The 26,604-nt window shown below is 47.6% G+C and overlaps 1 protein-coding gene across 3 annotated transcripts; it reads right to left on the minus strand.

The window, feature by feature from the left end:
- On the minus strand, positions 1-26,604 carry Rab12 (RAB12, member RAS oncogene family). Of its 3 annotated transcripts, none has more exons than NM_013017.1 (6): positions 26,209-26,498; positions 12,867-12,927; positions 7,207-7,345; positions 3,532-3,621; positions 2,853-2,957; positions 1-1,282 (listed from the first exon to the last, which is right to left on the minus strand). In NM_013017.1, exons 1-6 carry the CDS (start codon positions 26,429-26,431, stop codon positions 1,169-1,171), a joined length of 732 nt encoding a protein of 243 aa, NP_037149.1. In that variant the 5' UTR covers positions 26,432-26,498; the 3' UTR covers positions 1-1,168. The 3 variants fall into 3 exon arrangements, 2 of the variants coding, with proteins under 2 accessions (NP_037149.1, XP_063122775.1); XR_005488852.2 differs by having other exon boundaries at positions 1,238-1,282; positions 2,853-3,046; positions 26,209-26,601; XM_063266705.1 differs by lacking the exons at positions 1-1,282; positions 2,853-2,957; positions 3,532-3,621; positions 7,207-7,345 and adding an exon at positions 11,143-11,971 and having other exon boundaries at positions 26,209-26,604.

Genomic DNA, 26,604 nt, shown 5'->3' on the forward strand with positions numbered 1-26,604 from the left:
AACTGTCATTCATAAATACAAAACTTTATTTGCACTTCATTAGTGTAGAAAGACCACGATGCTTCTCATACCACAACACTCAGGACACGCCAAGTTATTCAAATACATACTTATTTACCTCGACTAAACAAAACGGTGCAGTTTAATAAAAGGTATACCAAAGATAGAGTTCACAAATTCCTTATCAGACCAGGAAAAAAAACCCTCAAGAAAAAAACAAAACAAAACAAGAAAACTTGAACACAGTCTAGGCTAAATAGGCATAAGCTTCACCACCAAGGGGAGAAGTTTATCGTTACAAAGATACAGAGTGTTTAGGCAAATGCATGTGTATTCTTTGATATACTAAAATGTAACTCTTAAAATCCCTTTAAACAGGATTTCTGTAGGACAGCAGTATGATTTTAAAATCTTTTCTATAGTTTTCAAAATGCTTCTTTTTCTTTCTCTTTTTCCTTTCCTTGTGATGACAGGGATTGAACCCAGAGCCTCACGTACGCTGGAAAAATGCTCAATTACTGAGCTACAATCCCAGCCCTTCAGGTCTTTCTCGATTGAATCTTTTTCATTCTTAAAAGAAGGTTGCAGCCAGTGGGAAAACCCCAGGTTCTGCAGCCGCAGGACCAAGTCCAATCCAGTCCCCTATCTAGGAAAACCTTCTCAATTCATAGCCATATGTAATCTCACTGGTGGCTGTGAAGGAAGCTTTGCTTTGGGGCAGAGACACTCCAAACCTTGAGATGCTACATGGAGAAAGCCTCATAAATAAAGAAAAGGCAGTTGTCTTGTCTTCCTTTTCAAAAAAATCTTCAGTTTTTGTAGATTTTCGTTGAAACAGCAAGCGAAGCACCAGGTCCTGTCTTCTCATCGGAGTGTCTGCCTTATAGTGTAGTTAACAAGGACGTTTCTCTCCCATTCTTCATATTAGAAGTACTACGTCTCCCAGTGTATGTACACTAGACACTGGGATAAGGAGGAAATATAATCTGAAGGGACGTGTGTAACCTATAACCCGACCTCACCCAGGATTGCATATTTGCATATTTACAAGTTAGTGTGTAGCTGACTTGGGTTACAAAGTGCGAAAGGAAGTTGTCACGTGATTGTAGTGCAGAGCAGAATGCTTTCCCCTTCTAGCAATGGCTTGCACCATCTCCAAAGTATCAAATCAACAGCATCGGACGTGTGGTCTGGGTGGAGGCAGCTCTGGTGGGATCTCAGGCTCTGGTTGTAGAGAGAGGATGCTATTGGATAACTCGCTTCTCAAAACATCGAGAGGCATCTAAAGGACAAGAAGAGAGCACAGATGTACCTCGGCCTTGCAAGCAAGAGGAGTGTTTAAACTGTAAGGCTTTCCTTTTATGTGTACGGGTAGGTTGTCTACATGTATGTCTACATACCACATGCCTATTACCCAAGGAAGCCGGAAGGCGGTGTTGGGTCTCTGGGAGCTGAAGTTACAGATGGTTGTGAAATGCTGGGTGGTTGCTGGGAATTGAACCTGGGTCCTCTGGAAGAGCAGCCAGTGTTGTTAACCACCAAGCCATCTCTTTAGCCTTGGAAATATTATTTGTAAGTCTCTTTGGAAGAGACTGGGAAGCAGCTTGGTGAGAAGTGTTTGCCTGGCATGTGTGAAAAGACCCAAGGCTTGGTTCCTAGCAATGTGATAAAAAAAAACCCCACCATTTCTTTGCACAGAATCTACTATGATGAAAATTTAACACGTTACTCAGTTGAAAACTGGTCCATTGTCTAAAGGAAGAAGCAACCTCTGCCAGGTTCGTAAAAGGCGCTCGCTCATTGGTAGCTTCCAAATCATGCCACATCTGTGAGATTCTCTGAGCTGGTCCTCCTGGACACATTCGGTTAGTGCTTAACAGTGAGCCCTCTGTACCTGAAGGTTCTAGACTGCCAGACAGAATGCAACTCTGAGGAAAAAACTCTGGGAAGAAATAATTGTGTCTGCAATGGCCATTCACACCTGTCTTTAAACGCCACACGCTGTAGCTGGTTGACACTGTTAAGTCATCTATCGATTTCGGGTGGTTTCAGGGTTCCTACAACCACCTTTCTGGTGAACATTAACTGGAAGGGGCTGAAAGATGTCTAAAGAGACTGTGGCTGTTCAGTCAGGCTGCTTAGCCTGCAAGCATCTCTCTCTGGAGAGAGGGGCTTGAGGAAAGCAGTGGCAGTGGCCTCTCTCTAAGCTAGGAAGACTGCACACTGCTCTAGGTCTCTGTATTAAATTTAATTCTTGGGCTGGAGAGATGGCTCAGAGGTGAAGAGCACTGACTGCTCTTCCAGGGGTCTTGAGTTCAATTCCCAGCAACCACATGGTGGCTCACAACATCTATCTGTAATGAGATCTGGTGCCCTCTTCTGACATGCAGAACACTGTGTATATAATAAATAAATAAATAAATAAGCAAATCTTTATATTTAATTCTTGTGGCAAAAAAGGAAAAAATAAAAAGAAGAGGAAGTGTCAAATAAACACAGTGTTTTATTTATCTATAGTGCTGGAGACTGAACCCAGGGCCTCTCACTGTGCACGGCACTACACTCAGCCCCAGTCTATCTGTGTACACAGCACTGCCCAGGAAGCTGGGCAAATGTTCTGAGCCATACTCCAGCTTCTCACAGTCACCAGACCTTGTCTAAGTCACCACAGTCTGTCTCAAGGCAAAGCCAACAGAATGTCTACAAACCCTAAGGACTCCACAAACCCATGCATGAGCAACAGCCACCATGGTAGCTAGCTGAGCAGGCACACCCACCCGTCCGTCCATCCATCCGTCTGTCCATCCGTCCACCCACCCACCCACCCACCCACCCACCCACCCACCCATTACCTTTTTCAAAATATCATCAACGAGTTTCAGAAAGATCTCATCCACGTTGAAATTGTCCTTGGCACTGGCTTCGCAGAACCGCATCCCGGTTATCTGCTGTGCAAACTGGGAAGACATGTGCCTGCTTTAACCATGAGGTGCCGCCCGCAACGGTGTGGGTGTGCCAGGCGGGGCCTCTGACAGGACCACAGACTCTGGTTTACCATTAAGGGAGGGAAAGGAGGGGTTCAGGGTCTGAGAAGTCTCATTTATGCTCAAATATCAGACTCATAAGGATAGCAAATTTCTGTAAGTAAAAGCAATGCAGATCTCTAGGGACCTTTACATCCTGTTATGTGTCTCAATGTACGAGGTATTGGACGTTTAAAATGCATCACTGCCTCTCCATGACTGGATCCTTAGCAAAAGCCAAGGCAGGAGAGGAACAGAACCACGAAGGCAAATTTACAACCCCCAAACACTTGTTCTGCACAAAATGCCAACATGTAGTAATGCAGTACATATCAATGTGCTTTTGCCCTCTGCTTCAAAATGAACCCAAAGAAGAAAACAGAGAGTGGACAGCGCAAAGGGTGTGGCTGGGGAATTGCTGTCCTTCGACAGTACAGGGGTGAGCTGTGAGGGGGAGGGCATGCTGCAGAGTGCAGGGTGCTGCTTGGGAGAGCCCACATTCACTCACCTTTTCTCCTTGCTGCCTGGAGATTTCTCTGTCTGTTTCACAGTCCAGCTTATTTCCGACCAGGAGAAGCTCAGCGTCTTCTGAAGCATACTACGGGATTTTTAAAGACATCACACACTGACAGACAAACGCAAACTCAGGGGCTTGTCACCTGTCACTCATTGTTCCTTCTCTCCTACTGTCTCTGAGCCTCGCCTGGGGGTGGACAGGGCTCACAGTGTTAAGTACCTTCTGAGGGGTGGCGGGAATGACCAAGGCCTTGGTCACTCTTAAGACTATTAAGGAAGTGATTGGAAATGAGAGGCAAGGGGACTGGAGAGATGGCTCAGAGGTTAAGAGCACTGGCTGCTCTTCCACAGGTTATGCATTCAAATCCCAGCAACCACATGGTGGCTCACAACCATCTGTAATAGGATCTGATGCCCTCTTCTTCTTTTTTTTTTTTTGGTTCTTTTTTTTTTTTTTTTGGAGCTGGGGCCCGAACCCAGGGCCTTGTGCTTCCTAGGCAAGCGCTCTGCCACTGAGCCAAATCCCCAACCCCTGATGCCCTCTTCTGGTGTGTCTGAAGACAACTAGAGTGTACTCACATACATAAAATAATCTAAAAAAAAAAAAAAAAAAAAAAAAAAAAAGAAGACAGGCAAAACTATGTACTCAAAATGGTCATCAGCTGTAAAAATCAAACTTAGGTTGGGGATTTAGCTCAGTGGTAAAGTGCTTGCCTAGCAAGCGCAAGGCCCTGGGTTCGGTCCTCAGCTCCAGAAAAAAAAAAAAAGACAAAATTAAAAAAAAAAAAAAACAGGTAGAGACAAGCGCAGCAAAATACAAACACACACGCAAGCCCCCTCCTTCTGCTCTGGAACACTGAGTGACATGGGCGGGCCAGTAGAACACCCATTAACTCTACAATTGGGGGTGGGGGAGATTTAAGCTATATCTGCAAGGACTTTTTAAAAAAGGCAGTTACAACAAGATCTCTCTCTTTAAACAATGTCGGTATCTCTTGAATAATTCACTCCCTTTTGTGTACTTCTAAAACATCATTTGAGGCGACTGCGTGGAGGGAATCTCGGGACCATAGCTAAGGTACTCTTGCAGCTAGATGAGGGTGTGGGAGGACAGCCTGGCCCAGAGCGAGCATTCCAGAAATGGGGGGTCGTAATGGCTTTGGCTGTGAACATCTTTAATCCCAGCACTTGGGAGGCAGAGGCAGGCAGATCTCCCTGAGTTCAAGGGTAACCAAAGAAGGCTATGGAGTGAGACCCTGTCACCAACCCCCACTTCCCCACCCAAAAAAAAAAAGAAAGGAAAAGAAAAGCTAGGTTTTATAGAAAGAATGGTAGAACACGGGACTGCTGGGGCTCCAGACCTTGGTGGATTTACAACCTGAAGTTCTGTCTTCTTGTGATCCCCTCCCTCATCAGCAACTCAGAGGGACACAAACACTTGCTAGGTATTTCTGAGGGGGGTACCCACAACTGCAACATGGATCTTTAGATCCTCGAAACATCTCCCAGCATCTGAGATTATTTTCAGAAATGTAAGCCCCAAAGACCAGGACCAGGGGAGGGGAGACAGCTCAGCTAGTAAAACGCTCACCACATAAGTATGAAGGCCTTATTAAACTCTATGAACCGCGTGTGCTGTTTAGATGAAATGTAACTCCCCCCCCCCCGCCCCCGCGGGCTCTGGCATTTAAATCACTGGTCTCCCAATTGGTAGGTTTGGTAAAATTTAGGAAGCGTGGCCTCATGGGAGGAGGCGTGTCTGTTTAGGAGGCGTGGCCTTGTGGGAGGCGGTGTGTTTGTTTAGGAAGCATGGCCTTATGGGAGGAGGTGTGTCTGTTTAGGAGGCGTGGCCTTGTGGGAGGAGGTGTGTCTGTTTAGGAAGCATGGTGTTATGGGAGGAGGTGTGTCTGTTTAGAAGGCGTGGCCTTGTGGGAGGAGGTGTGTCTGTTTAGGAGGCGTGTCCCAGAGGTGGGCTTTGAGGGTTTAGAGACTCACACCACTTCAGGCTCACTCTCTACTTTGCTCTTGGTGTTAGATGTGAGCTTTCAGCTTGCTGCTCCAGCTGCTGCACTTGCCTGCTGCCAGGCCGTGTTCCCCCATGTGAATGAAAATGAACTCTCATCCCTCTAGAGTGCCAAAGGTCCAGCTACATGATCTCTCCTAATAAGTAGGCTTTAAGAATCGGAAAAACCTTGTTTAAGAAAAAAGGAATATTGATTGACACATGCCAGCAGCACGCTGGCCCAGAGTCTGACGTTGTCAGTGACTTCAAGGGAACAAAGGGCTACCTCAGCTCTCATTTAACACCAACCAGCTCTCTGTACTTTTGGTTTCTTAGTTGTTTTACACAGCACTGGTTCTGGAAGCGATGCGGCTGAGCTACGTACTATTAGTCTGTAATGATATGAAAATAATGGCTTTTCTTTACATTGGTTTTGTGTGCGTGCATGCACACTATATGGCATGCGTGTGTAGGTCAGAGGACAACCAGCAGGTTTGGCTGCATGCATCTTTACCAAACAAGCCCTCTTGTCAGCCCCAGGATGATGGCTATCCGGTCATTTTTTTCCCCCAGGGATTTGAAGTTTTGTTTTGTTTTAAAAACCCTGACTCTTGACTTGGGCCTAAGCACAAGTCTGATGGATGGATGGGCTTTCGATGTCCTCTTCCTCAATGTATGAGGGTGCCTCAAGAGTAAGCCATCGTCATTGCATTTGAAGAGTGGCAGAGCAGACCACGGACCCCTCCAATCATTTCCCCACGTCCTCGACCATCTGCTTCTTTATCCTATAAGTATCCCTAAACCTATCCACAGGAGGTGTGTTTGGGACCAGGGTCTTCCCCACTCACAGCCGCTCTCTCTGCAGAGCAGGCTGGGGGAGAGGCCCGGCTCTGCTCCACTCTTTTTGGTTACTGAGATTCTCTGTGTAGCCCTGGCTGGCCTGGAGCTTGTCCCAAGTTCTCGGAGATCTGCCCACGTTTGCTTCCCAGGCGCTGCTGACACACCGTGAAGAGGCACACACTGAACCCTTTTCCAGCAGCTGTAAGACACACAGACACCGTCAGGTCTGACGTCGATTGTACACATCCTGTTTTGTATGTGCTGGTAATGTAAAGGAACTGGGGACAAATGAAACTGTGGCCAACTGTGTCTGCACGCTCACATTTCAATCCAGCTGCTGCCTTCTAAAGGCGCATTCGCTACGCACATTTCCTAGAGGAAAACACGGTTCACAATACCCTGGAGATACAGGATTTTCTTCATTCAAAATTGAGTGAGAACTCAATGTTCAGCAGAAGGAAACCTCTTGTTCAACATGAGAACAGAAAGATGTCCACCGTGCTGAGGATGACTTCTGGACCACCCATGGGCGCCTTAACCACACAGTGTCCACACGACTTTCCTGTTTAGTGTAACTGAGAAAGCAGCAGACAGGGCAGGAGTGAGGATGGTTTTGAAATCCAGCAATCCATGAGACCAGAATGGAAGCCGGCTCTCGGTTGCATGCTGGGTAATGTATCCCACCAGTGCCCCGTCTGTAGTGAGGCTGCCGTACGGCTTAGATGGCATTCGGTCCACTGTGCGTTCTGCCCTTTAATGAGATCTGCGTGCTGTGAGATGCGCACAGCACAGGCTGAAGGCCACGACGGGGGATGTGACGCTTACCTTATCGATCATCTTCATCCACTTTGGCAAGTCATCGAACGTCTCTTTCTTGGTGATGTCATACACGAGTATGATCCCCTTGGCACTTCTGTAATAGGCTGAGGTAATGCTGTTGAATCGCTCCTGCCCTGCTGTGTCCCTAGGAAACAGCAGTAAACTCAGTTCTCAAGCCACCGAGGCAGCCAACTCCACGTTCTAGTGCGAACACTTGCTCTGTACCCCACCCCCGGGACGGGGATGGGGACGGGATTTGGGGATGCTCTGCTCTGAGCCTTACAGGCGGACTAGGAAAATGTCAGGCTGATCTACACTGTTAAGAGACACGAGATGTATCTGTGTTAACAACTAACTCGCACAAATGGAGACAGGCTACCCACTGAGATCAACAACCTTTCCGGCCTGCCATGCACCATCGGAAAGCTACAACAGGGATGTCAGGACATCAGAACATGGGGTTGTGCACGTCTTCAAAACAACAGGGGGACTCAGTACTTCAAACCCCCTCAGTTCCCACTCCTCACTGAGGGTCACCCTCTGACCTGCCTGGTCAGTGCTTGCGGCAGGAAAAACAGCCGTTAGAGTGACTCTCCGGCACGCCACAAACACTCAGGTTATTTTCTACTCCTCAGAGCTACCACACACGACAGTCACCACACGTGACTGAGCAGCAGGGGAGAGGAACGCTGTTCTAGCCGATGAGTGCTTTGCTGCACATGTGTACGTGTACCTTGTATGTGCCTGGTATGTGTCGGGGTCAAAAGAAGGCATCGGGTCCCTTGGAACTGGAATCAGGGATGGTTGACAGCCACCATGTTGCTTCTGGGAACCCAACCTGGTTCCTTTCTAAGAGCAACAAGTGATTTTTTTTTTTAAATTTATTTATTATATATAAGTACACTGTAGCTGTCTTCAGACACACCAGAAGAGGGCATTAGAGATGGTTGTGAGCCACCATGTGGTTGCTAGGATTTGAACTCAGGACCTCTGGAAGAGCAGTCAGTGCTCTTAACCACTGAGCCATCTCTCCAGCCCGCAACAAGTGATCTTAACTGCAGAGCTGTCTCTGTCTTCCACAAAGGACCCATGAGAAAACCACTGGATAAGATAACCAACTGTTGATGACTGAGTGATGCTGGGAAGATATGGAAAATCCATACCCTTTCTCTCTCCGCCTTCACCTCCAGGAAAACAAGTTTCCATTGTAGTGATAAGAACTCATTGCTGGAAATTTGGGTCTTGCTGTCAAGGAGTCTTATTCTTATTTCTCTCTTTGCTTCTGAAGCTGAAAAATTCCTGCAATTCCATTTTTCTGGCTTGGTAATACAATATTTAAAAATATTTATTTCTAATTATGTGTATGTGCAATGCCTGCCTGTATATTGGAATGGGATGCCTGAGTGGCCAGACGCTTCAGACCCCAAGTGGGTAGAGTTACAGGCCTGTGTGCCCCGACCTTGGAGAAGGGAACCAGACTGTGGGTCCTCTGAAAGAGCAGCAACAGCTTGGCACAATGATGAATGCCTTCCATCCCAGAACTCAGAAGGCAGAAGCAGCTGGATCTCTCGGTTTGAGGCCAGCCTGGTCTACAGAGGGAGTTCCAGGGCATATGAGATTCTTTCCCAAAACAACAGCAGCAGCAACAGAGCAGTGTGTGCTTGTAACCTCCGAGCCGTCTTTCCAGCCCTGGTTCAGAGATTCTTATTTGCCGTCTAATGCATTCACATAGATGGCACCAATCATAGGATAGGGACCCACCTGGGCCGATGGATAAAATGATGGGGTCTGCAAACCAGCCTGCCAATCCTACATCGTCTCAAGGCAGGAGACACATTTCAAAAGCCTCAGGTCCATTTCCTCACAGCAACTTGAGAGGGATGGCTCAGCAGTTAAGAACGCACACTGTTCTTACAGACAGCCCACATTTGGTTCCCAAAACTCATATCAGGTGACTCACAACTGCCTATAACTGCAGCTCCAGTGGACCAGACACCTTCTTCTGAACTGCACAGGCATCTGCCCTCATGCATATATTTCCACACAAACAAACATACATACATACATACATACATACATACATACATACATATATGTTTTTATATGTATATACACACAAAATTCAAGAAACGACATACTACTGGGCACATTTTGTTTTAGTGACACACTGAATAGAAAGACTTAAGTGCAAAGAAACAAGTGGTGCTTTAAACACAATCAAAAGGGGCTGGAGAGATGGCTCAGCAGTTAAGATCACTGACTGCTCTTCCAGAGGTCCTGAGTTCAATTCCCAGCAACCACATGGTGGCTCACAACCATCTGTAATGGGATCTGGTGCCCTCTTCTGGTGTGTCTGAAGATAGCTACAGTGTACTCATATAAATAAAAATTAATACAAAAAATTTTAAACACAATCAAGGGATTAAAAAGGTGGTCTTGACAACATGTAATGTTAAACCATGACAGATAGCTGACACTTGGGGATTCTAAGAGTGTAGGACTCTTCAGTACGGTATTTTCATTAGGATGACCACAAAGATAAATTATCAAGGAGAACCTCAGTTGTTTACAGTTCCTCTGTGACAACTGGGGAAGGAAAGCTCTGTCCTATGAACAACACGGTCCCTCTGTCCTAAGACAGTGCTTCAGCAGGTGACCGAATGGCACAGCAGACAACACACAAACACGTCACAACAGCAATGGCCTGGGGACCGCCCTGGATTCTGTGTGACAAACAGCAGACGCTGGGTTCTAACACAGCCTAAAAGTCTAAAAGTTCAAAGGTTCCAAGTCCTTTGGAGCTGTCACACATGAAAAACTCTACATGTGACCCTGAGAGATTCAGGCCCACTAGAGATACTGCATAAGATGTCTCTGAGTACTTGTCAAACAAATGGGCTTTAGACTTGGGACCCACATCCAAGTCATTTTCATTGTAACCCTGCAGATATTTTACAAATTCCAAACACTTGTGGTTTCACAGATTTCGGATGGGAGTGTCCGATCTGTACTTTCATTAAAGAACAGAAGAGGGGCCTCACACCAATGCGCTCTGCACCAGCAAAATGAGTAAAAAACGATTTCTATCACTGGGCTATCCCTCTGGCTCATTTTTTTTTAATCTTTTAAATTTAATATTTCAGAAGAAAGTCTTTGGAGTGTGGTGCGATTAATCAGATAGCTGGTGTATTACAGAAGTAAGATTCACTCTGCAAATCCCGTCAGGAAAAAGAGGTTGCGATGGACTGATAACTTGATCAGGTTGAACAGCACCCCGGGCACTAGTGAGTCACACAGCCTCCTGTAAGGGAATGCCTGCGAGAGGCTTAGTTAACAAGTGACACGCGGCGGGCTGGGCGCTCGGCCCGAAGAAAGCCAGGGGCAAGGCCAAGGTGGGAGCTGAGCACCAACATCCCATTCTGATTCCTGGGCTGCTGAGACGGGAACGAGCAGCCCCTGGCTTCCGCCACTGTGAAGACTGTGCCTCCTTAAACCACGAGCCAAGACACACCCTCCTCCTGTAAGTTTCTCCTGATAGGTTCTTGACAGGAAGGCAGGGCTTCCTAACCCAACACTGGAATAATCCAACACAAGTGTGTGGTTAGCATTGTAGTAAACCCGGGAACACAACACCACTCTTTCTCAGAGACTGTCGCCAGTGTCATGTCGCCAGTCGCAGACATTTACAGGAGGGTCAAGGGGGCAGAGGGCAGTTTCTGGGGACTGCTTTCACATCTAAGAGAGAAGCGGTCTGAGAACCCCATGTGTCTGAATACCCACAATCAACTTCCATCAGGGAAGTCAGGAACTGATCAGTCCCCCCTCTGGAGACACTGTAAGGGAGGCCAGAAGAAGGCGTCACATGTTCTAGAGCTAGAACTACAGGCAGTGGTGAGTGAACCATGTGGTGTAGGTGTTGGGAACCAAGCTCGGGGCCTTCCGGAGAGCATAGCTGCTCTCAACTGTCCAGACATCTCTCTAGCCCCAGGACGTGTTCTGCCTGTCACCCACTCAGATTGGCTGTCCACACATTCTAATATTAGCTCCATTACCCTTCTCAGGACAAAGAGCAACAGCCACACAGGCTAGACCCAGAGGTGAACACGTCTGGAACCCTTCAAGAGAGAATAGCAGCTTGTGTCAGAGATTAAAAGTTTACGTCTGTGGGTGTTTTACCTACATGTGTATGTGTATGTACTAAGTATGAGCTTAGAACCCACAGGAGGTCAGAAGATGGTGCTGGATCCCTGGGACTGGAATTCCACAGTTGTGAGCTACCCTGTGGGTTCTGGGAATCAAACCCAGATCCTTTGGAAGAGCAGTCAGTGGACTTGACTGCCAAGCATTCTCCCTCTGCAGCCCATGAACGATAATCTGGTGGGCAGCAATGAACTGTACAAAGATTGTTACCTGGTTTATGGACTAGTGTTAAGAGACACTACTTATTATTATTATTATTATTATTAATTTATTTTGGTTATTTAAGTATCTAGGCAAAACTGTTAGAAACAAAACCATAAAACCCGAGAGGCCCTTATGTGGGTTACACAGTTGCAGATGACCAAATGAAAGTGATTACCTCAGGACGCCAGTCGAGCAAGGCTGGCTTGGCTGCAGCTGTGCCCCAGACAAGGACATGGATGGAGGATGGACACATGCCACTAACATTCAAGCGTTAGATGACCGGTGATACCACAGATGCGTCAGCGATTAACGCGGATGAAAGCAAACACACACAGACGGTGGACAGACAGTCAGAGCGGAGGGCGACCTGCCAAGAGGAGTTAGTAAGCTGAGTGTGTTGCACCAGTGTCTTGAGAACCACAATGCATTCTCCAAACAGCTGAGTGGGGGGGGGGGGGGCTACCACTAAAGCACACAGGTCAGACCCTGCCCTTTCTTCCACAGAGGTGGCCGGTAACTTCGGTCGGGTACTTCTAGCTGCCGCTGTGGGTTGTTAATAGGGAAGAGAAAGATTTAAGCACCGACTACGGTTAGAACACAGCTGGCCTGGCCTCCTGTTCCAACGCTGAACTGAGGGTCTTCTCTCATCGGATGGGGTTCTGGGTCCCCTTCCGATATGCAGAAGAGGCCCCAGTTACACAGTTCCCACAAGCCAGTGAGAAAGAGCATGCCTGTCACACTACGTCCACACCACACCAACACAAGGGCCCCTGAGCTGCTTGTGTAGGTGATGTGTTTTCCCCCACCTGACAACATAATATGGTTATGAACATACTGGGATCTTTTGAAGACCATGCAGTAACTAAAAAACACAAGACATATCTTTCCCCGCAGCAGTGCTCGGGGTGGAAGCCAGCCAGGGCCTTGTACATGCCAAGCAAAGAGGTCTACCACTGAGCTGCATGCCGAGTGCAAGGCAAACAATGACGCAACCATTTCAACGATGGAGTTTGGAGACATGTCAGTGATCGGAAACACAGGCAGAGAGGCTCACACAGCTCTCAGGACGGTAACAAGACACCCACCCCATGGGCAAATGAAGTGTGACGGGAGGGAGGGGCGGCTCTCAGGAAGTGCTCTTCGTCTGATGTTAAAGGGAACGAAAGGACATAGGCAGGTCAGAGGGTTCAGGGTTCGTTTTAGGGGCCAAGGGTGTGGACTGCTAAACATACAGGGAGTGACTGGGACAGACCGCTACTTACCAGATCTGTAATCTAATTTTCTTCCCTCTTAGTTCTACAGTCTTGATTTTAAAGTCAACACCTGTAGAGAAAACAAATGACCATGAAGGAAGGCAGGAAAAACACAGTGTATCAAAGAGCCCTTCTTCTGGGAAGGGAAAACAAATGACTATGAAGGAAGGCAGGAAAGACACAGTGTATCAGAGCCCTTCTTCTGGGTAGGGAAAACAGATATGAAGCAAAAGCAGTAAAAACACAGTGAGACACAGTGTATGTACCAAGGAGTCCTTCTTACGTGAGCCACTCAGAAAACTATTCCAAGAACTCAAAAGTGAGAGGGACAAGGGTGCCCTGGCCTCAGTGTGCAGAGGGCTTTCTCGAGCGCCACATGCAGCCTAGAAGCCCACCCCGGCTTCATACCTGCTCTTTTATCTAATTTATGACTACTGATTCAAACAGCCTTTGTTTGAATCTAGAAGCTACTCATATATTAAAATTGTTAGCCCTCAAAAGCGTTGGTAAATAAGTGGATGACTCCGTCTATTACGAAGGAACAACCTGTTTCTAGTAAGCCACGTTAGGTGGGCAGCCTCGCAGCAGGCTGAGGTGGGGCACACTTGAGACAGGCTGAGCAACAAAATAAGACCTCAGCCTGGGAAGGAAATCTACCCATCTGATTAGCATATTCAATATCAATTTTTATTCATTTTAACACTGCAACCAAACCATCACATGTATTTTTTTCTTTTTAAAGACTAGTAAGCCTCAAGTAAATTTCAAAAAATAAATTCAAAATTTCATTTGTATATCTCATCAGATACCTCTTATGGTTACAGAAAAAATATTTCAAACCATAATTTTTGGAAAAAAAAAACCCACAATATTTACAGTAGAGAACTGAGAGGCTTGCCAACTACAAGCACTGGAAACATACGCCTGGGACAACTGTCCACCAGGACCAGACAGACTATCCCAGGCAGCAGACGTGTGCAGGTGGGGCATAGCCAGCACAGTGACTCTGCCTGTCCCATTTTGGGACCTGAGGCAGCAGTGGTCAGATGAGGATCTGAGATGAACACAAAGACATGTGACTGGCTTTAAAATTAGCAACACAGGACATGTTTTTACAAGACTGAACTGGTGGGCAGTCCCTAGACCTATGACACAGAAGTTCCGAGAATATAAAATGTACAGTAGGACAAAGGACACAGGTCTCCTGTATTTCAATCCTCCTCCTTCTTCTTATGCTCGTTGTTTGTATTTTGTTTCAGTCAGGATCTCTCTTCAGCCCCGGCTGTCCTGGAACTCACTCTGCACACCAGGCTGACCTCAAACTTACAGGTCCTCCCTGCTGGGATCAAAGGTGTGCACCACCATGCCTGGCACATTTCAACTCGTGATTCTGTACACCAGAGTGGCAAGGCTGGCTAACACAACCCCGTTTAAGTTCTCCAGCAGGCTGCTTCTCTGGCTGGCTTCTACTGGCTCTCGGGCATAGCCCCCTGGGGGCAGGTCTGAGCAGTCCGTGGCCTAAATGACTCCTAAATGACTCACTCAGGTGGCAGCTCTTTAAAGCGACACCTTGGGTGCATGACTACACTGCCGCTCTGACTATTAAAAGGCACATCTTGGTGACAAACCACTTAACAATAGTAACCTAAAAGTGTGTGATGTGAATTACAGATCAAATTCAAGGCTCCATGACTTTTATTTCACTTTTTAAAAATTAAATGAAGGGCTGGAGAGATGGCTCGCAGGTTAGGAGCACTGACTGCTCTTCCGTGCTGAGTCCAATTCCCAGCAACCGCATGGTGGCTCACAACCATCTGTAACGGGACCTGATGCCCTCTTCTGGTGTGCATGAAGACTCTACTCATATTTGTAAAATAAATAAGTAAATAAATCTTTAAAAAGTTACTTATTGGGGCTGGGGATTTACCTCAGTGGTAGAGCGCTTGCCTAGGAAGCGCAAGGCCCTGGGTTCGGTCCCCAGCTCCGAAAAAAAGAACCAAAAAAAAAAAAAAAGTTACTTATTTGTTATTTATTGTGTGTGTGTACTTGTGAAAGTGGAGATCAGAGGACGATTTGCAGGAGTTCATTTTCTGTACCGTGTGGATACCAGGGAGCAGATCATCTGCTTCCAAGGGGAGCCCTTACACATAGCTATCCTGCCCCCACTTCAAGTGAAATTGTTCTCAGAATCTGAGTTAAGAGAGATGTAACATTTGTAAATTTGTTATTTTGCTGAAGAGAACTGGCCAGTGACATCATTTCTTCTGAGCTCTGCTTCCAGTGGACAGACAGAACCCTTCACATGGCCAGTACAGGCCGTGTATGTCCTGAGGACACAGTTTTCTCTGCTACGTCATGCTGGGCCTCCAGTCTCCACTCCTCAAGCAGTTTGAGAAACCGGCCTGCTTTAGCAGCCCTCCACAAGGATCACTTCTCTAACTATGAAGCTCAATGAACAAAAATGAAAGGATCAGGAATTAATACTCAAAATCAGGAAACGGGACTGGGTATCAGAGACTGAACAGGACAAGGAATCTGTTTACCCACCGACAAGAGCCGAGTGTGGGCACAGAGTAACCAAACCACATGGTAACTGAGACACTCAGTGCAGTTAAGTGGCTAAATCTCTAATCAGGGCTGAAATGTGGCCAAGAGCAACACTTGCTCTCAAAGAGGAGGACCTAGGTTCAGTTCCCAGCACACACGGCAGCTCACAACTTCCCATAACTCTGGTTCCAGGAGACCTAATGCTCTCTTCTAACATACGAGCCTGCAGGCAAAAACACTCACAGCCTAAAATTAATAAATCTAAACAAACAAACAAACAAACAAGTCTATAAATGGTAACAGCTCATTAAAATTTTCCCTCCCCAAAATAAGTAAACAAACAAAATACGTAAACAAAGTAAGTGAATGGATGGATGGATGAACGGATACAAGAGCGGGGAGGTGGTGGCCTACACTTTTACCCCAACCCTGGGGCAGCAGAGGCAGGTAGATCTCTATGAGTTAGAGGCCAGCCTGGTGTACAGAGTGAGTTCTGCGACAGCCAAGGAAACAAAAAGAAACCCTGCCTTGAAAAACCAAAAATAAGTAAAACAGTCCCCTCCCTCAAATAAAATAACCTGCACGGTATCTAACAACAGCTCCAAGTAGCTTGTAATGATTGGAACTTAATCCAACCTATGGCTTGGACACATGTTTGTATTAATATAAGTATACATCGGGCATGTCTAGAAACCTCACCTCCCAAGTATAAAATGACTCCATGTTGTGTATCTGCAGCATCTGCATGCCACAGAATTGGTAATGGTCCTTAATGAATCCCAGCAAGTCATCGACAGTCTCAGCTGTCTACAGGAGCCTCGGGGACAGTCAGCGGGGACTGGAGAACTACCCACTCAAGGGACAAAGAGGCTGTCACCTGTTGAAAGCAGTTTCTCTAGGCTTCTTTACAGGCAAGCGACATTCCTCACTACCCTTTCAGTAAATGGGGACCGTCCCTGCCCCCAAGGCTGGGTCACACTGACCCACATTAGCACACCAGGCATTTGGCAGCAAAGTGCCTTCCCCCGGCCATGCACTCTTAGAGAACCTTCTTGTCTGCCCAGAAACCTTTTAAATCCTAGATTTCCCAAGGAACCTTCCCTGACCGCACCCACCCCTCTCCTGCCCCAGTTCCTGGCCATGCACTCTTCTGGTCCTTCCAGCATCCTTCTTTGCTGGCCTCACCCATAGGCTGCGTATCCCCAAAGACTCAGCACCTTGGCTTCCTGCCCAGGCTCACAGTTGGCCTCTCTTCTCCATTAAACGCTGTGTATTCAAGGAGAAATGCTGACTAATTTAGGAAAAATTAGGGCTATCCAGGACTGACCAGTTTGTTTGTTTTTAAAGAGGCAGAGGAGACAGATGTGAAATGGAAGCAACAGATACGAACACCTGTGCGTGTGTGCGTGTGTGTGCAGATGCATTCTACTTCCTATACAATTGTGTAAAGGAAAAGGCAGCTTTTACTAGACTGCGCACACTCAGCCCAGTGATCACTATGGTAACAAATTACCTACCCCGTCACTTCCATGGAGTGGTTAGCCCCTAAGTAGATTACTCTGGTAACGGGGACCCATGTTTAAGCTTCCGGTTGTTTAGAAGTCTTCTGAAAATAGCCATGTTTCCAGAAAGCCCTCACTTACAGTGTTAGGCTCCCTGTCACCAATGCCAATGTGTGGCCTCTGAGGTACTGTGGCTCCCGCTCAACCTTCATCTGTTTTAGCAGCGATGACAGTTACATCTGTCATCTAGTGCCTTGCACCCAAAGCATCCTGTGCTCAATGGCAGCCCAGCCACGTCATCTTGCAGGGGACATCGGATCAGAGACAGGAGGTGGGGGTGACTGACTGACCACATGCCTACAGCAGAATTCCTATTCAAGTTTACACTTGTGTGGGTGAGAAGAAAAGGTACATGGGGTGTTCTGCAAACGACCCATTTTCATCATATGATGTCACGAGGCGAGCCTGGCTTTGCTTCCTTCTAGGTGGTCTTTCATAGCAGAAGGAATTGGTGCCTAGGAAGACCAGAAGGAAAAACATTTCTAAACATTGTTTCTTTTGCTGAGCCCTAAGAAGTTACAAAATGAAAATAGCAGGAATACACAGACTCTTTCTTCACATTCCTTTCCTGTCGGAAGAAGAAATAACACAGTGGCCTAAGTCTTCGATAACAGGCAGCCTCCCCGCTTCCCCACCCAGTAGATAGCCTTGCTTATCTGCCAGCCCAAGACCTCAGCTTGTCCTAGGCCACACTGGACTTTACCCAATATTTTTTTTTTTCGAGTATGGGGACCGAACCCAGGACCTTGCGCTTCCTAGGTAAGCGCTTTACCACTGAGCCAAATCCCCAACCCCGACTTTACCCAATATTAACACAGCTATGCAGTTCTGGGCTCTGACATAGGTAAAATGGCTGTGACACTGTAGCTCTGGCACAGTACTTGATGCCGGCCACTTTGGACATTTTATCCCTGCACTGACAGTGAGAGACTAAGAGATGTCAAGACCACAGAGGCAAGTACATCATTGGTGGGAGGCGCTGAGTGTGTGTGACAGACAGCTCTACTATTGTTAAAGGAAATGTGTCTCCTGCCCAAGCTGCACTGCCCTTGAGAAGAGTAAGCTGAGCCTACACCCCCTGAAGGAGAGCGAGATGTGGCTGGCTGCCTCTAGACCCACACATAAACACTGTATCAACCCCAGAAAATACGTTATGAGTGAAACCTCATGGATTTGGCTGACTTTTCTTCCCTAAGTTGTGTTACTGTGAGGATTCAGTAAAACTAAAAATAATATTCTAATTATGAAATCTTGTGATCATTTCTGAGGAAGACATCATTAAAGGGCAAAACTGGGGATGGGTAGGGCTGGACGGAAGGCTCAGTGGTTTAAGAGCACTGGCTGCTCTCAGAGAGGACCCAGGTTTGGTTCCCAGCATCTAAATGGTAATTTGAAACCATCTGCAACTACACTTCAAGGGGGACCTGTCAGCTTTTTTCTGGCCTCTGAGGGTATTGCACACATGTGCTGCAGAAGCATACATGCAGACATGACACCCACACCCATAAAGTAAGTCTTTAAAGGGGGGTGAGGGGGAGGGTAAACGGACCATGCTTCCTTACGGAAGTTCACTGGGCTGTGGCACTGGCTCTGCCTTCCCTTTCATTCTGACCTTGACAAATTCAGACCATCCTGGAATGCCCCCCTCCCCCCCAAAAAACAACAATAAAGGACACAGTCGCACACTCGAGGAGGACACACAGCCTCAAGAACTGACAGCCAGAGTGACCACACAGCCACAGCTACACCACATAGGGCAGGGGAGGCCAGGATTGCGGAGTGCCCACATCTCCTTGAGGGAGTTCTGTTTTCATGGAAGTATACAGGGGGAATCTCAGGAAACGGAAGTAAAAGGTCCAAGAACTGTTCTGGTGTTTGCTGTGTTCTAGGTCCTACTCTGAGAGCCTAATATGTGTCATTTCATTGCTGTGTACCCCTTTAGTGAACTTGATTATGCACAAGTAAATGAGATCTGACAGCAGTGGACGTCTGCTACTCCTTGTGTCACAGATCATTGCCAGTTCTTACTCCAGACGGGAAGGAAAGGGTTACAGTGGGAACAGCTGGGGGAAGCCAGGTGTTCAGCCAGCTGTGGCTCAGTGCAGGCACCGAGGTGGTCCTCCTTCACCAGGACTGTGCCTGACACTTGGTATTTCTTAATCTACCGCATGCACCGTGTGCATCTTTAAATTTGGGTATAGATTTCCTGGCGGTTTCTGCATTGATAGCACTTGTATGGAAGACAGAATGGTGGATTACCTTTCTGTTCCAGGCATCTAGGACATGATACCCCATTTATTCCTACATTGTGAACTGGGGAGGGTGGAAAGCTCCCCCAACCCCCTTCCTTCCTTTCTCTCTTCTTGTTTTATTTTTTCAAGACAGGGTTTCTCTGTGTAGCTCTGGCTGTCCTGGTTCTCGCTTTGTAGACCAAGCTGGCTTCCGACTCACAGAGATCTGCCTGTCTCTGCCTCCCCAGTGCTGGTATTAAAGGCGCACACCACCATGCCTGGTCTCCCTAACCCTCTCTTAAGGCATGAGGGATCTGAGGGAAGTGGTCTGCTTTAAAACGCATCGGTAACACACAGAAGAGTCTGAACTGTGGTCCAGCTTGCTTCCTACCAAACTCCCAGCACAGGGAAAGGCTGAAGAAAAATCAAAGGGCAACTAACTTCTCAACCCTACAAAAGCATGGTAGGGGCAGTGACATCATGGGGTTCTGGCAGAGTTCAGAGGCCTCTCCGTTAAGGACAGGAAGGGTCTCTGCACCCACCCCCCAGAGGTCCACTGGAACTTGTTTTTCTTTTAGTAAACTTAGGAGCACAAGGGCTGCAATCAGCAGACTGTCAAGAGTCAGACTGAGGGGGGACTGATGGGAGGCCTTCCAGCACACATACACAGCTCCTGTTAGGTCTGTAGTGTTGCTTCTTGGCGATTCCAGGACTAAGTAACAACATAACCACACTTAATTAGGGTAGCTGGTCTGTATGTAGTTTTGTTTTTCCAACATCAAATCTATACTAGGACAGAGAGGAAAAAAGTAAACAGCTAGTCTCTTCCCTCTGACGAAGCACACCAGTTCTCACCTCTAACACTGGACTGCCACTCTCTTTGTGCCCCACATCCCCTCTGAAGGGAGGAGCCAGGTGCTAGCTTTATGCCCTATTTAATGGCTCCCAGAACAGTCTGATGTAGATACACTGAACCCCTCAAAAATACCTGCTTAGGGACCACTGTACGAGGTCACGTTTTCTTTCCTGGTTCAAGCCAATGCTTTTTTGGAATAACTTATCTGATGCTTAGGCAGTAAAATACCTCTCAGCAATCAATCAGCTCAAAGGAGCCTCTTCTCTTCTCCAGCCAGTTCCAGGGCTTCTGGCTGACTCCAAGGGCTGGAACAGGGGCCAGGTCTCTACTCTGACCTCTAGCAGGCATAATAAAACTTTCTCTCCCGGTGTGAGAGGCAGAAACAAAGGGAAGTTCTGAGGCCAGGTCTAACCAGATTTTTTTTTTTTTTTAAAATCTTTACAGGCCCGCTAGCAACTACATTGAATGTTCAGAATCTCGGTGTAGCCTTTTTGAAAGTAAGGGTTTATTTTATTTTATTTAAAGATGTATTTATTATATATGAGTACACTGTAGCTGTCTTCAGACACACCAAAAGAGGGCATCGGATCTCATTACAGATGGTTGTGAGCCACCATGTGGTTGCTGGGATTTGAACTCAGGACCTCCAGAAGAACAGTCAGTGCTCTTAACCATTGAGCCATCTCTCCAGCCCCTAACCAGATTTTTATTTTCCCAATACAACCCACTCCAAAATCTAGCTTTTCTCTGAAAGATAGCTTTCAGGTAGACAGATAACCAGGTGTCACATGCCGACACTGCACAAGCCTGTGGGCTTACACTAACCCCCTTAAATAAACCAATCACAGTGCTACTACTCCCTGAGCCGGTGACTTGAACTTCAGTTCCTCTCACCCTCAGTTTTCCCTGAGTTGTCATGGCATGTCACTCTGGCAGGGAGATGGTGGGTGATCGGGAGGCTGTGCTGTTCTTCTGATGTTTGGGAAGGGAATTATGTTCCTTCTTCCCTAATACTCTCTCTGTTTTATGTGCAGGGGTGTTTTGCCTACGAGTGTATCTGTGGCCCATGTGCACGCCTGGTGCCCTGAGGTTGGAAGGGGGCATAAGATCCTCTAGACTGGAGCTGTATACAGATGGTTGTGAGCTGCCATGTGGTACTGAGTTCTGAACCCAGGCCCTCTGGAGGAGCAGCCATCTTAACTGCTGAGACACCTCTTTAGCAACCCCTCCCCACAACTCTCAGCAGGTCTGTCATGGCCAGGAAGACTGCATGTAAGTACAGAAGTGGAAACAAAATAAAATCAGCTCAGAGTTTTAAGCCAGAATAGTTAAGTTCATCTTGGCTTTTCTCACCCAAACTTCCTGTGGTGGCCCGTGACTTTACTTACAGCACTTGGGAGGCAGAGGCAGGCAGAGCTCTGTAAATCAGAAGCCAGCCTGGACTACAGAGCCAGTTCTGGGGCAGCCACTGCAGAGAAACCCTGTCTCGGAAAAACAAAACAAAACCCAGACTAAAGAGCAGAGCGGCCAATTTCTTCCATACGGGTTCTACGCGAAGTTAGACATCTATGCTGACATTTCTAGGCGAGCCACATAGCCATTTCTTTGGGGACTCGGTCATATTCACCTGTTTTATGACCCCTCGATTCTGTTGTCAGTTCAAGTGCTCCAGTAGGGGTGGTCTAGCCCCGGAAGCTGAGGCCCCATCCCTGCATGAACTAGAGAGGGCATCCAGGAAGGTAATAACACAAGGACTGTGGCCAATCAGTTAGCATCTCTCAGTACTTAGCTGCCCTCTGAGCTGCGACCTTTCCAAAGGCAGGGCTGGGAAGCTTTAAATTTTGCTGCCAGGTCAGAGGTCAGAGGTCTTCACAAAGAGCTTTAGAACTGCTAGCTAATCTTTCCTGATTTTTTTTCCATCTTCACTCTCACTGCTCCCCCCCTCCCAAAACTGGTGATGGTGGGAATAACACTTTCACATCCATAATGAGACGATGACAGAGACTAAAGTCTAAAATCAACGCTTATGCCTCACACACCTTATAAAGGTCGCAGGAAGGTCATTTAGTGCAATGGTTTGGGAGTGAGTGTCCGGCTGCCTGCAGCTGGAGTTATAGGCTGTTCTGAACTGCCTCACGTGGGAAACAGGCTCTGGTCTTCAACAAGAGCAGCAACACTCTTAACCACTGACCCATCTCTCCAGCCCCCCCCCCAAAAACAGATTTTAATTGCTTAAAAAATAATCTTCTTTAAAAATAATTTTCTTTTTTATTTTTTATGTGCATTTGGGTTGCATGTGCGTCTGTGCACCGCACGTGTGCCTGCTGCTGAGGAAGGGTGAGCTTCCAAGTGGGTATTAAAGAAAATTGAACCTGAGGGGCTGGGGATTTGGCTCAGCGGTAGAGCGCTTGCCTAGCAAGCGCAAGGCCCTGGGTTCAGTCCCCAGCTCCGGAAAAAAAAAAAAAGAAAATTGAACCTGAGTGCTTTGCAGGAACGAGTGTTCTTAACCACCGAGCCAACTCGCTTTTTAAAGAGGTATTTATACTAAATTAAGGGGACCCAGTAGAAGGAAGACAGATCAGGAATTCACTGCTTCCGCCCAGAAAGGGACCATGAGAATGCACAGCTCCTCAAGTACGTTTACAGTAACATTGATATGCAGGGGAGGAAAGTGGATCAGTACGTCAGACACTGGCTAGGCCAGCGGTTCTCAACCTGTGGGTCACGAGCCCCTGAGAGGATTCTCCTGAATATCAGAGATCTTGCATATCACATATTTACACTATGATTCTCAACAGTAGTAAAATTAGTTATGAAGTAGCAACAAAAATAATTTTACGGTGGGCGTCACCATAACATGAGGAACTGTAAGGGCCACGGCTTTAGGAAGGTTGAGAACCACAAGTCTAGGCAAAGAAGAAACTAGAAAAACTGGCACAGAAGCCTGTGAGCTTCAGCTCAGAGGGGTGTGGACAGCTGTGGCAAACAAGCTTTCTTTTTTTTTTTTTTTTTCCGGAGCTGGGGACCGAACCCAGGGCCTTGCGCTTCCTAGGTAAGCGCTCTACCACTGAGCTAAATCCCCAGCCCCCAAGCTTTCTTTTCCCACCCTGCTATCTTCAAAAACACTGCCCCTTTATTAATTACTAACAACCAGCGCTGGCTGATTAGTGCAGTTGTGTCAGACTAATTCAACTCTGCAAATACAAATATATTTGAAAAATCATGATAATTTCCATTAAATAATTTCTTTAAAGAATTATTTATTTATTATATATGAGTACACTGTAGCTATAAGTACAGTACACTGTAAGAGAGCATCAGATCCCATTATACATGGTTGTGAGCCACCATGTGGTTGCTGGGATTTGAACTCAGGATCTCTAGAAGAGCAGTCAGTGCTCTTAACCACTGGGTCATCTACCTAGTCCTCCATTAAATAATTTAAACACTGTAGCTTTTCACATCCTTGTGAATTCTATGTTTTAAACCCAATATGCTCTGATTATTGATCATAACAAAGATACCAATGATTCGCTGATACAAACTTAACATTCATTTACCACCACAGATCCCTAAGGAGTCTACTATTTTCTGTGACGAATGGTCCACAGGTGTCTGATTCCCTGTCAGAGGTGTGTTTCAGGAGCCCCTCTTTTCCCCTGTCAATGACAGGTGCCATGTCCCTGCGTCTGCCACCCATCTTGGTGGGCACATGCTTGGGAACTGTGGTCTCTTCCAGAAGCAGCCTTGACCCAGTGAGGAAAACATCAGGGAAGTCACTCCTGTTTGTGGGGCTCTTTGTGTTAGAATGAGCAGGAACTAGAAAACAGGCCCCAGGAAGACCTATGAGCTTCACTTAAACAGTAGATACAAGGCTACACTGCACCGAGGGGTGTATTTAAACAGCGTTTTCTAAAGGAACTTAAGGAATGAGCTTGGCTCCACAGGGTCCAGTGGGAAAGAATCCAGGAGGCTTGTGCGTTAAGTACTCTTCACTCTGTGCTCCCCTTGAGCACTGTAACAGCTCCTGCCGGCCCCACTCGCTCACTGAGCCCACGCTAGGTTTCCACATTACCCGACAGGCAGCAAAACACCCAACACACAGCAGGTGCTAACAAACCACAGGTCCTCTAGAAAACAAAATAGCGCAACTCAGAGGCAGGAGCTGAAAAGGCACCTGTTAGCATTTAGTGTCTTTGGGCTTTCATTAAGCTACAGTTACCACCTTCCGCCGAAGTCCCCACAAGAAGAAACACTCATTGAAATTAATTACCTCAGGTTGCATATGAAGTACACAAAAACACTCAAGGAAAAAACTCAACCACTCTCAGTGTGGGGAGACACCCGTAAACATGGACATAGGATTATGTATGGACGGAGACCTGTTTCCAAAGGTCTGTGCCATCCCATGATGTCCCAGGCTAGTTTCACTTTGCCAATGACGGAAAAGCTCACAGGGCAGGCCCACCTTTCTCAAGAGGACAGGATGGCCAAGGTCTCCTAGTACCCACTTCGGTGTGCACCTAGGAAATCTTCCTAGAACGTAGGTGTGCCGTCCTAAAGGACAGCTCTCCCCACCCCTTCCATCACCTTAAGCCTTCATAGTGCTGTTATCCGATTTCCCTTCCGCATCAATACCATCATTTACCTTTCAGTTTTGCATATGTAAATGTGGGGCCATAAAAGACTGGTAAATTCTCGACTGCATTCAAGCACTTGTGTCAGAATCAAACAAAACGATATAAGCCTCATTTCCTGGTTAATAACTCCCTGCATACTCTTATGATCCAAGATTGGATATTTGCAGCGGGTATAATTATGTTACTGGGTTCTAATAACACGTCCCCAAGACAAACATTTAAAAAGCAAACAGGGTAGAGGAACATAAATATTTCCAAAATGGTCTGTTAAAAAAAAAAAGCATTAAAAGGAAATTTAAGTCAGTGTGAAAATTTGGAGGTTTAATTTTCCAGTAAGTACTTAAAACCGTGGTGGTTTTGTTACCCGACAACTTACCAATTACAATGGGGAGTTGCTAAAATCCTCTACAGAATTCTCATCTAGAAATGGTAACCATCAATGGTTACAACAGAAAATACACGTATTAGGATTCAGCTTTTCAAATCTCCAAGCTGAGATTTTGTTTGTTTTGAGACAGGGTCTGTCTATCTAGCCCTGACTGCCCTGGAACTCACTGTGTAGACCAGACTGGTCTCAAACTCTCCTGAACGCTAGATCTTTTTTTTTTTTTTACTGTCTGTCTGTCCGGTACCTTCTGCTTACTCTGTTTCTTCTTCTACAAAGCCACCCCAGATGAGAGTTTTCGGGGGAGCTTTTCCATGGGCACAACTGTTCCCCATATCCCTGACAAACCTCTACGTCGAGACCTGTCAATCCAACGTCACTAAAAACATTCCCTTGCAGTTTCTAATCCAGATCGCGAGGAAGGTACAACCGGAGCGTCACCTATGGATTTCCCGGTAATTCACCGACCTCGGGTGGGTGCCGGGGAACCGTCCTCACTTTGCCTATCCACCCGGTTATTTGAGGTCAAGGATAAACACAGCTGAAATCCTTTTGCCCTACATTTGTGCAGAGAACAAGAAAGAAACCGAAGTGTAGCTTTAGCGCGAACGGGTCTCTGCACTAAACCTTCTTTTCAGTAAACCGCGAAAATAGACGGAAAATAAGAAAGCAAACCCTGGTCCGTCCCTCCAGCCCGAATAGCTGCGAGGTCCAATCCCGCTTAGGATAGTGACCTCGGGGCACTGCACCGGTGGGTGGCCTTCGGCTCTACTTTCAGCTCACAAAGCCGTTTTCCTGGGCGAGCTGGAGTAACGGACCGGGAGTTTCCGCGGATGCATCACCCAAACCTCATGACCCGAGAAGGTTCCGGGAGGGAATGTCCCGGTTCTGGGGGTCGGACACCCGCAGAAAGGCCACGGAAAAACTCGGTTTGGTCCCTGGAGAGGGTCAGGCTTCCAAGGGAACCCGGGCTGTGCGCGGCTCGGATGCCAGATGTGCCCACGGCGGGAATGCCTGGGCACCCGTAGGATGGCTCGGCGTGACACCGGGAGAAGACAGTCAGAGCTCCCACGGGGACGGGGACCGGGCCCCGACCTCCCCCAGGCCCACCCGCCACAGGCCCGGCGTACCCACGGTGGACTTGCAGGCCTCGCAGAACGTGTCGTCGGTGAAGCGCTCCATCAGGCTGGTCTTGCCCACGCCGCGGGAGCCGATGATGATGACCTGCAGCTTGAAGTCGGCCGGCCTGGGGGGCTGCTTCCTCCGACGGGCCTGGCCGCCGGACAGCGCCGGGGAGACCGCGCCCAGGCCGCCGCCCGCGGGCCGCCGGTGCAGCGCGGCGCTCGGATCCATGCACGCATACGGCTCGCGCTCGGGCCGCCGTCCGCGCGCCCCGGGCCCCCGCGCACCCTCCACCCGCTCCGCGCCGCCGCCGCTGCCGCCGCCGCCGGGAGTCGAGGAAGGGAAGCAGCTCCTCCGCAGCAGCGGCAGCAGCATCCCGGACCGGGAGGGGCAGGAAGCGCAGG

Source organism: Rattus norvegicus, chromosome 9, assembly GCF_036323735.1.
Source record: "Rattus norvegicus strain BN/NHsdMcwi chromosome 9, GRCr8, whole genome shotgun sequence".
Taxonomy (NCBI): Eukaryota; Metazoa; Chordata; class Mammalia; order Rodentia; family Muridae; genus Rattus; species Rattus norvegicus.

Coding starts and splice junctions, on each gene's coding strand:
- Rab12 (NM_013017.1), bottom strand. CDS start 26,431: ATGGATCCGAGCGCCGCGCTGCACCGGCGGCCCGCGGGCGGCGGCCTG. Junction 7,346..12,866: donor AAAATTAGATTACAGATCTG/GTAAGTAGCGGT, acceptor GCTGTTTCCTAG/GGACACAGCAGGGCAGGAGC. Junction 2,958..3,531: donor CCAGGCAGCAAGGAGAAAAG/GTGAGTGAATGT, acceptor ATGTCTTCCCAG/TTTGCACAGCAGATAACCGG.